Source organism: Dufourea novaeangliae, unplaced genomic scaffold (assembly GCF_001272555.1).
Source record: "Dufourea novaeangliae isolate 0120121106 unplaced genomic scaffold, ASM127255v1 scaffold7, whole genome shotgun sequence".
NCBI classification, from domain to species: Eukaryota; Metazoa; Arthropoda; class Insecta; order Hymenoptera; family Halictidae; genus Dufourea; species Dufourea novaeangliae.
In genome coordinates, this window is record NW_015373896.1 from 1,910,263 (window position 1) to 1,921,571 (window position 11,309).

At 51.8% G+C, this 11,309-nt stretch overlaps 1 protein-coding gene across 1 annotated transcript in view; it reads right to left on the reverse strand.

The window, feature by feature from the left end:
• The window catches only part of LOC107191658 (protein bric-a-brac 2-like), a 167,522-nt gene extending 157,334 nt beyond the window's left edge, over positions 1-10,188 (reverse strand). Inside the window, exon 1 of the mRNA XM_015580755.1 lies at positions 8,918-10,188. Coding sequence (XP_015436241.1) covers positions 8,918-9,889 — 972 coding nt within the window. The 5' untranslated portion in view covers positions 9,890-10,188. The remainder of the gene's footprint in view (positions 1-8,917) is intronic.
• Between the last annotated feature and the right edge of the window lie 1,121 nt (positions 10,189-11,309).

The following is an 11,309-nucleotide window of genomic DNA, read 5'->3' on the forward strand; positions in this document are numbered from 1 at the left end:
TAATAGTAACGCTCGGCATTAACCGGCGCGCCGTTCCGACAAACAAATTTGAGCGCGTGACTCAGCCAGCTCGTACCGTATGTAATATGTACAAATATACGCGCGTAAAGCGAGCGCGCGCGCGCGCGCCGTAACCATTCCTCGAAGTTGTTTGATCGGTTACAAGAAAATGCATCGATCGAGCACGACGTTGTCCATTCTGAAAACTTATCTCGTGGTGGGTTTGTCTCTTTTGGTAGCGGAAAACTTTTCCGAAAAATGATTGTATGTACAAGTCGAAAGTTGGGAGCGGCAGCATTGTTACTTGCTGGAAAGTTGTAGCGAGCATTCGCGAATATTACACGGAACGCTATTTTTGAAAATATTTCAATACTCAGGGTTCGTGGAAGTCGCGGTCTAACCGACACGCGGATTCGAAGCCGCAGTGAAACAGAATCAAAATATAGCAGTTCAGATGGTCAGAAACAATTTTCTTTTATTTTCCAAAGCACTAAAAATTTATATCTACCTCTACTTAAATAAAATTACGAGCTTCGACATTTTTCGACTGCTTCAGCTAAAGAGACATTCTGGACCACTGTGCGCCGAGAAGACGATTCAACGTTCGATGGCGGCGACAACGTAACACGGGAAAACACAACGCAAATATAGTTCACCGTTCGCGTTGGAATTAAAACTGTTCTGATCGTCGTCTTATTTCTACGGGTCGTGCACGCGTGCCTATTGCGCGAGGGCGGACGAGCGATTTTTTTTTTTTTGTTTTTGGTTCGACGGAGGTGTCGGTGAAAACTCGAATTCGCGGCAACGAGGCAGCCGGGGGGGTTTTATTGGCTGGAGAGGGGAGGGGGGACCGGCCAAAAGCGAGGAACAGAGCCAGGAGGAGGAGTGACTAGGTGAATAGGGGGGAAGAAGGGAGAATGTAATCGAATATCCTAGAATTTAATTCTATCGGTTCGTCCCGCGCGCGTTCGACTTTCATATCGCGCTTTTTTGCGACAGTCATTAAATCTAATTTATCGTGACGCCCGTGTCGCGTTTCATAGGGGGGACACGGTCGCGCGCGCGCGCGTATACCGAACCGAGGGACCGTGCGTATCCGCGTTTTCCAGGGGATCCGAAATCGAAAGACCCGCGGGTGAGAGCCGTCCCTTTTGCGATACAGCAGCAACCAACTTTTCCCCCGTGGTCCCCTCTGTTCTCTCGCGTGATCCGGCATCGTTTGTCTCGATCGACGAGCAGCAATTTCACTCTCGGCGTCGAACCGGAGTGGTTAAAAGCATGGGGAATGCCGAGAGGTAACGAATAAAAAAGAAAAAAGAAAAAAAAAAGAGTAAAAAGCATCGAAAAGACGATGGCGATCGATCGATGATCGAGCGAAACGAGGAACGTACGGCAGTGTCGCTGGTGGGAGGCGCGGCAGAGATAACGACGAGAGGTTATAAATCTCCTTCCGGTCGGAATCGGGAGCGAAGCAATCTGCGGAATGGTCCGGTCATCCGTCCATCAACCCGTGCGTACACCGCGCGCGACGTACACACAGTCTACGTATTAATATATCTGCGGTACCGTAGACCCGCCGAGCGCGCGACAGTGCCCCGACGAACCGCCGCCGCACGGACGAGCCGACCCGACCCGGGCAGGGACGCTCCGGCCTTCGGTTCGGCAAAGCGCGCCGTGCGGGTGCATCCTGTATCGTGTTTCGTTGTATCGTGTATCGCGCGCATACCGTACGACGTACCCTATACGATGTGGTAGTGGTGTGCGATGCCACTGTACGATGCTGTGTTACCGCGTACATATGAATGTACGTGTTGTGTACGGTATGGTGGATGGCACGCGGCGGTGCGCGTCTCATACTACACGGTGCGCGCGATGGACGATGGACGATGGACGATGCGCGGGACGACGGGAGCGTTCGTTCCCTCTCCGATTCCTGTTACATGCTCGTACCCTCTCGCTCGGTATTTATGCGTGTTTCGATGGGAAAAGGCAGACGCGCAACTCGGACGCGACGCAAGATAATTTCTGATTTACCGCGGGGCCCACGTCGCTGTTGTCCGCCGCCGTACATCGTGTACGGAGATCCGTTCTGAGCCGCGTTTTCGAAATGGAAACGCTTGTTTCTGCCCTCACTATCCACCCACAGGCTTTACTCCTACCGTACAATTTCTGTCCCTTTGCTCGATCTTCCGGTACATTGGCAAATAACGAGGCTGTTGGTGTTTCGACGTCTTTCCTTCTGGTGTATCGAAAACTTGACGGAGATTCTTTGTAAGAGGAAAAACGGCGGGAAAGATCCGAGGTATGGGAAAACCTGCGATGTCCCCAATATATATCGCAAAATCGCGAAACGATAAAGAGCGATCGTCCGGGTGATTCCGTTTGGTCGTCGACCAGGCGACGCTTCGGTTCGTTACATTATTACGAGAATCTCCTTACGGGAATTTCCGGGTCGAGTTTGCGGTCAGGAATCGCGAACAAGTGTCTTTCCGTCGTCGTTCGACTGAATTTTTCAGGGCGATTTCGCGGACGTTGCCATTGGACGCGCTTACATCTTTTAGGAACAAGGACCTTTCTTTCCCGCTACCGTTCCGCCGGGCCGTCAGACTCTCGCGCTTGGAAATGTACCCGCCCGCCTCTTCGACCAAGATATCGAATCTCGATAGTCGTTGCGGGAAGCCCACGATACATTTGTGAATCGTCCTTCCAAACCGTATTCTGCTAGTTCCATAAATAATGCTGCATCTTTCATAGCGTATGGCAAAACCGTTTATGAATTCTCCGGAGCGTGCTCCCGGTGAAGCGTCTTGGCGCTTTGGTTACGTGTTCGATGCTCGAAATCTTCTCCCCGCACTGTACACTCGTAAAACTGTAACGAAGACGACGCCACGGAGACGAAAACTTCGGAAACGTGAAAACGTTGACCCTCAAAATTCTATACGAACAATACGAATGTTAATTTTCCGGATAAACTACACTTCCAGGGATGTGTACAGGCCTCGTCGGTGAATGTCGATGCGCTTTGAGGAACGCTTCTGAAACGAGGGCTTGGCAAAGGTTGCGAGAGCAAGGGACGAGAATACAGACGGTATTCCGCGAAGTATGCGTCGGTCGCGCGCAACCTTGGAACGAAACGTCGACCGCGAACGAGCCGCGAGTGAGAGCCAGCCCGACCGAGAAAGAGAACAACGACGAGGAAAGCTCGTAAGAAATTCGTGGGCGCGAAGAAAAAAGAGGTGTGGGTCGCGGCGTTAAAGCGTCGCTTGGCGCAAGCTTGGAGGATCACGGGACGCCGCTACGCGAAGCGAATAACGACATTAGCGGTGTCACGAACCCCCCCAACGACAGAGAAAGACGATCAACCGGTGGAATAAACTCGTGGAGAAAGATAAAGACGGAAAGAACGACCCAGGTTAAGCGTCCGAGCGAACTATGTGGTCTCCGGTTATGCCCTACCGGGATTATATTCCAAGTATTGCCATTATGCGAACAGTTTCCTAGGAAGGCAATTTTCGAAATATTTAAAATACATACAATTACCGGCGCTAAACCGTCCCTTATTATAAAATAGTGTTCGCCAAGGATATACAGACACATAACACACACACACACACACACACACACACACACAGAGAAACCCCAAGGACCCTGAGACGCACGATTATTCCGACTCGAGAGTTTCGAGTCTCCCAGAGTTTTGCCCCCGTCCTCCGTCCGCCCCGTCGATTCCCTTTCTCTCTTTCCTTCCTTCCGTCGTGATCGCACGACGAAATTATAACCGTTGGACGCGCACAGGTACCCACCAATTTCTTCCGGCTCCGTCCGTCCGCGCGCACAACTTTAGTCGGCGACGGAATACGCGCGCAGCCGCCACGAAATCTCGCAAAAACTAACTCTACCTGCCGTCGCCGGAAGCTATATACCTACGTGTGGATCCTACCTACTTCGCAGCCGGCACACACCTGTACACGTCGCGCTAACACATTTGGTCTTGCAAGATCGCGTGCGTACGTGTCCGTTGCGTGAGCCTCTGTGCATCGCGCACACACGGGCGAAAACGGTTACGGAAAAACGACCCGTTCCGGAGAATTGGACCGTACGAGAACATTCCGCGAAATTGGGACACTTCTGGTTTAGAAGAAAAGTTAGGAAATTAGGAAAACCGAGGAGGACACCAGTGATTCGGGGTGATTCAAGAAACGGCCTGGACAATCGAGGATCCAAAGATACCCTTCTCTTTCCTGGGTTCCTATAGTTTGAACGTTATACCCTCGCGAACAAACTCGGCTTTCGCCAGGGGAAAAGGTGATGCAAGGGGCAGACACATCCTACCACTTGATCTCGGAGGTACTGAAATTTATGCCAAATTAACATTCGGTTTAACATGTATTTCTGTATTTGAAATAAATTCATCAAGCTGTAGAAGATCCTCACCCCTACATTGTTTTTTCCCCCAGCGGAAACTGAGATTGCTCGCAAGTGTACCTCGATGAGACCGCAACAAAGTTCGGTCTATTTTCCACTTTATAATTCCTGGAACGGATGGATCGACTTAGACACGGATTTTATGAACGTCGCCTGCTATTTTTGAGACGGAACCTCGACGAAAAAGTTCACGGTTAATCGATAAACTTGCATCTGTACCTAGAGCGAAGGTGTCAAGGCCCTGCACAAGTCGGTTTATTGCCGCGAAAGTTTCGCGTTATCGTCGACGTCCAGGGGCTTACTCGTTCGTCCTCGATAGCGATCAAACGCGTCGTAAACCTGCGAACCACGGTCGCTCTTGGGTATTATCCTTCGGAGCCCGGTTTTCCTACGAGTTTCCTACAGGTACCACGCGGCGCCCAAAGTGGTCCAGAATCAAAATTTAGCTCTAACAATCGAAAAGTTTAAAACTTATACATTTTATTTAAATAGAATCAGACAAATTAAAAGGTTTCTATGAATTTTAGAGATCCACTTCGATGACATCATTCTTAACATGTTCACAAAAGTCTGAATTATTATGGAATTTTGTTTTTTTTTTTCTAGTTTTGATTGAGATCGATGACAGGAAGAAGGAAGAATAATGACAATGCATGAAACAGATCTTCCATGGTTAATAATAAGTTGATGTATGTTTTGTGAAAGATAAAAGAAATTTCTTTTTGATGTTAAATTTTGACTCTAAACCCTTGACTTTCCCCCAAACGTTTTCTCGATACAAATATAATATACTTACATCGAGCAGACACGCAATTAAACTCCTGAGACGAATGTGTTATCGTTCGAGACGCAGACTTTGCGCAAATAAAATATTATTCAATGCGATATGACACCGTCGTGCTGTATATAATGCTTGCACAAATCCTGCGTTTTAACGCGAGACAGAGAATCGCGGAAAGAGATATATTACATGTATATGCGTATCGGTGCGCCGAATTGCACAGGTAAAAATCGAAGGGAGAAAGAAGCGTGCGAGGGGTCGACTTAAGATCGCCATCACCGATAGTCGAACACTCTCAATCATCGTTTGACGTGTCGCGTAATCGACTCGCGAGAGTACAGTGCCCGCGCACAGACGGTGGTGTAGCTTCTTTTTTTCCGCTTCGAAGGAGGGTTGTTTCCCCCGTCACGCATTTTAATACATCAAGCTTTTCAATTTTGCCACGGCACGGTATCGCGACGAGCTCTGCCCGTCGAAATGACGCTCCTGATATATCGCTTAGGTGGCCGGTTACGCGTTCATCAACGAGCGGAATCGATACACGCGTGCGTGCAGGCAGCGAACGGTTTCGCGTAGATGTTGGCGAACGAGCGCACAGCGGGGGGGATGGGTCGGCAGGCGGCTCCTGTTCCTGTCCGAGAGAAGGACGCTCGGGGACGCGCGAAAACACAATCAAGACCGGTGTACACGGCAAAAACACTAATTTAAACGGAACGAAGGAAATATGTAGTCGCATCCGCTGTGTATCAGGATGAATGGCGCTCGCACGGTTACTACGATTCACGATTTACCGTTTTGCGACTTTTTTCCCTGATCTCCTCCTCCTCTTCCTCTTCTCGTTCTCCTCTCGCCCCGTCCGTGTGTCTAACCGGCTGTCCGTCCGGCTCTCGACGCGACAGGGGACATCGTTCGTGTCGACTCTCTCGAACCACCGACCTAGAGTAGCACACGCCACGGACAGAGAGGGATGGACAGCGAGATTCAGAGAAGGACCGGAAGAAGCGATACCCACCCGAGCACGAGAGCCAGAGAGGGAAAAGGGATGGACGGTTACATAGAGTAGGAGGATCCGGTAGGTAAAGCCGTTATTGCCAAAAAGGATAATGCGAGGGAAGATTAAATTTTTTTTCGACCCGTCCTTTCAAGCTCAACCGACCGCGTGATCGCGCTTTGCTGCTTCTCGCGTTGTACATTGTGTACATTTTTGCGAGACGCGCGCCAATCGTCGATTCTATCCCTTTCCATCGTCATCATCGAGGTATTGAAGGGTCCCGTATCCCTTTTCTACAACCTTCTTTCCGTGTTTCGACATTTCGTCGACGCATCGACATTCTATGTTCGGACAACGGTTCTCGAACCTCTTTCGACTCTTACCATTCGCGATCGTAATACGAAAAGAAAGCTCCCGAGTAATTTCTAGGACCCGTTGTCTTCGTAGAGCCGGGGGTAGGCGTTGCGAATAGGATGGTACGCGGAGATTATCGGCAAACGATCGAAGAGTTAAAAGACAATTTATATTTAAATCCCGTTTCATTAAAGCTCTTAATCCGAAGGAAATCCGCCTCTCGCGGCAGAAGCGATCCTTTGCGGCGGCTAAATCTTTAATAATCCATCCTCGAGTGGCGCGCTTCTCGCCGGGGAGTATTTCTCGCGGACCTTATACGCGTGGAAGCGTCAGACGAGGCGAGCAAACGAACGACGGGAATCGTACTAAGACGTAGGCATATGTGAAACTTACGATCACCGGTAGGTTATTCTAATTTGTTGCGTCGCGACTTTTCGCGGTACAGAGTCCGTGGATGGTCCTTGGACGGGATATTTCGCTGTACACCGTTCGGCCCTGCTCGAAATATCAAAATCTACGTACCACCCCCCGCCTATTACGTTCGCCCGCATCAATTAGGCATTTTAATCGGAAAGGCCTCGCGCGCGCGCCACTACCGCGGAATAGTTGCGATATACTAGCGTATTACGATACACGAGCAGGCATGCCCGGAGAATTGGAACGTGGTTGCGTTAACATAATGGAATTCCGCGGAATGTTATACCCATTATACATAGCCGATTGCGTCATCAGACCGATATATACCCACGATAGAAAAATAATGCTCGGCCTCCGACCACCGGCTCGCTTCAATTTTCTAGATTGCTCGAGAAACGACGATACCTTCCCCGCGTATTTGCCGATCTCCGAACGCGCGCGCGCGGTCCGCGGGGCTAATCGACATAGACTGTTTCACGGCGAACGAATTAATTTATGCGACGGTAGTATCCGCGATACGCGTCAACGCGGACGCAGAGATTCCGTAGGCTACGCGTTTCCGAATGGCTTTCGAATTACAAGGAAAAAGGAGAAAAATATGGACTTGAAAAGATAGACTGCGCGCACGAGCGAAAACCTGTCCTCAACATTAGTAGTGATCGGATCTCTTTCTCTCTCGCACAGCTGAAGAATCACCAATGGGGTGTCCCCAGAAAAATATCCGATCACCACTGCACTCTCTTTCTCTAATATTAAGGATCAGGAAAAATCTGCCCAACGAAAAATTCTTTTTCGAAACGAAAGCGCGTTTTTTAATCGAGATGTCTGAGATAAACGTTCCGAAGCGAGGGAGAGATGACTGGATTCGCGTGAGCCAGCCGAAGGAATTCATCGAGCGCGTCGAAGGGCAGACAACACGAGAGAGGATTGCGAAACGAGGCGCGCGCGCGATCGCTCGCTCGGTAGCTGTTCGTTTAATAACTTGCGCCGGTGGCGGACGATAAATAATGCAGGAGACACCGTCGTCCCGATGTAATTAACGAGAACAGTCGATACCCGGTGTGTGTCACGTATGCGCGAACGAGCGCGTAGTCAATATTTGTCATTCGTTTTAACAAAAAGAACCGTTACAAAACGGTCGGATGCTCCCCGTCCAAATATTGACTATGCTCATTGACGTTCATTGATACTCTCAATTAGTGCACACCGTCGAAGCCGATCGCTGGGTAATTGGACCTCTCCAGCAAAGGCAGCATTGGGTCCGTACGGTCTTTCCGTTAGGACGGCGGGCTTTCGCGTAAAAACATTCCGTTCTCCTCCGTAATTGGGAGCGCAACAGCGACCGGTAGCTAGCCTACGATTTCTCGTGTCCTCCGGCGACCGCGAGTTTACCCGAAAAACCGACCCTCCAATTAGAACCGCGTCGCCTTCGCTCTTGTCTTTGCCGACTTCACAGACCATACCCACCCCTAGTGTGTTCCTCCGGTTATTTTCCGCGAGTTCGCAACAAAGTGCGTCGAGACGTTGACAAAGTTAATTACCCTCTTGTAACAGAGTTCGATCTATTCATCGATATTTTCCATGCTCTGTTCGGAGACGCCGATATTTAAAAAGGTGTCATTTTGTTCCGTGTTCCGTCTTGGAACAGGATTCTCTCTCCTACGACGCGACGATTTTATGTCATCGACACCAAGAGGTTTCCTGTTCCTGTATTTACGTTCGAACAGATACCGGGCGTTGATTGTATCCAACGTTTTATTTTCCTGGTTCATCGCACGGTCGACGGTACGCGATGACTACGCTCGACCGAACGATCGGTCCGGTCGATGATCGCGTCGAAACGTAGAAACATCGAAAAAAAAAAAAAAAAACAAAAAACAAAGAACACGAAAACATCGTATAGAACACGTAAGTATAGGAATTGTATAGGTGATGCAAGAGTCACTTACCCTTTCCTCCTCGCGAATCATCTCGGCGATGCCGGGCTTGATCTCCAGATCGTCTCCGGGATTCGGTTGTCCGGCAGCACCTTGTTGATGGTGTTGCTGCTGTTGTTGTTGCTGCTGTTGTTGCTGCTGTTGTTGTTGCTGTTGCTGCACGGTGAGCTGTTGGCCGTGACTGGTCAGGTGGTTGACGGAGGCGTGGGTACCGGAAGTCACGTGGCCGGGCACATGGTGAGCGGACACGGAGTGCGAGCTTTGCTGTCCCTGCGGGGGCGGCAGCGGGGGCGGTGGCAGGGGCAGCGATACCGGAAGTTCCTGAAGGTTGATCTGCGGCGTAACGGAGACGCTCGGGGTGCCGGGAGATCCGAGGGATCTCGGTGTCGAGCTGCTGGTCAGCATGCCGTGAATGTCGGGCACGATCACGCCCACTCCGCCGGAGTTCGGGTCGTGATCGTCGGGCAGGCTACCGGGCGCGACTCGATCGGGGCTGCTGCCCGGTGGCGATCTCTCGCCCGATATTCGACGTCTTTTCTTTCTGTGCATCGCTGCCGCGTTCGCTACCTCTTCCAGGCTAGGCCTAGAGGTCAGTTCCTGTTCGCTGTTTACGTCCGCCAAGCCACGGATCTTCAAACTTTCCGCGACCTTCAGCAGCGGACCGATCTGTTCCTGGGACACGTTGATCTCGCCCTTGTACATAAACTCGACGGCGGCCTTCAGTTCCGGCCATTTGATGTCCTTCATAATGACGATCGGATGCTGGCAGGGATTGTCGAAGAACAGAGCTTGGAAGTACGGGCTACAGGCGGACAGCACCATTTTGTGCGCCTTCACGCTGTGCCCGTCGCAGGCCAGTGTCACGTCCACGAAGCTTTCGCTCTGAAGCAGTTGATCGAACACGTTCGTCAGGTTCGTCTGATAGTTGTTCCACCTCAGGCAAAATTGCTGGGGCGGTGACCCAGCTCCGCTTTGTTGCGTCATGTTTTCGGGAGATTCCGCGTCTCGGTCAGTTCCGGTTCCTCTTCCGCTTCCGTTCTTCCTCTCCTTCTCTTCCTCCTCTTCGTTCTCCTTCTTTTCCTCCTCCACGTCCTCGCGGTCCTGGTTCTCCTTCAGCTCCGCCACCACCGCCACCTTCTCCGCCTCCTCCGCCTCCTCCACCTCCTCCTCCTTCACAGCGGCGGGCACCAGCCGGTACAACTTTTCGCTCCGTTTCCTCCGTTCGCTCCTTCCGCGATCGTAGGTATCTTCTCGCGGGGAACGTCGGCCCGTCGACGCCGCGACGCTTTACTGACCGTTCGCGAACGTATCTCAACAGCCAGGCCGCATCTGTAACACACACGTACACAGCCACGCGCGAACCTCCTCGAAGTAACGCGCGAACCACGCGTTTCTCCACGCGCCTCCTCCTCCGCCTCCTCCTCGTGGCAACGCGCGACCAGCCGTCAGACGTGCGCGACCTCGGGAACTATTCTCCCGAGGATGTCGCGGTCGAGCATCCTTTTCTCTCGGAACGTTTCACAATATCGTCCCTCTCGCTCTCCGTTTCTCCGATTGTCAGTCCTGTTCCGTTTTTCAGATCGCACCACCGATCTGTCCACTAACCCGTGATTTTCTCGCGGTTCGCGTCAATGTTCTCGCGCGTTCAGCCTCGAACGCATCGTGTATCCCTCGAATTCTCGCGGAATCGATCGGAGATCTCTACACCGCGTCGGTACACAAGCGCGGTGAACACACGCGCGCGCGCGCGCACGAGCGCGTCTTTCAAAAACTAGGGGGGGGGGGGGGGGGCGGGTTGTTCCCGCGCGCGCCACCGGAACCAAAACTCGTTTCTTTTGCGTTGTCACCTTCGTTCGACGTTCCCTCCCCCCGTATCACCCTCGCGCTCCTCTATGCCTGATCGCGTCTCTGTCCTGTCTGCGGCACACAGCTCTGGGCGGTCCAGAAATAAGAACTAACTAAACGTAGGGAATAATAATCAGGTGTCGAAGTTCGCGGCACCGAGCGTATCGAAAAAACACCATCGACACCATCCAACCACCAGAAGAAGCACCAATCGGCAGCACCGGCACGTGCGAGTTCGATATACCTCGAACGTTCGGGGGTGAGAGAGTGAGAAACAAGAATTTTTACCGCGTGAATATATCTACGCGCGATTATTGGGTAAGCGCGTGTAGGACGCGCGCGTTCGACAGACCGATGGGGCGAAGAACGACGCACGATCTGCACCCCGTGACGAGCGCGTCGCAACTGAGAGGCTCGGCCGCGGCGCGGCGACGGTTCGCTCGAGCAGCAGCAGTATAGAGAGGCCGTGAGGCGAGGCGGTCGAGCGCCGATATACCCGTGGCGGTTCGGAGCGGTGCCAGAGACGCGCGCGGGCCGACTCGGAGCGAGGGCAAAGGGG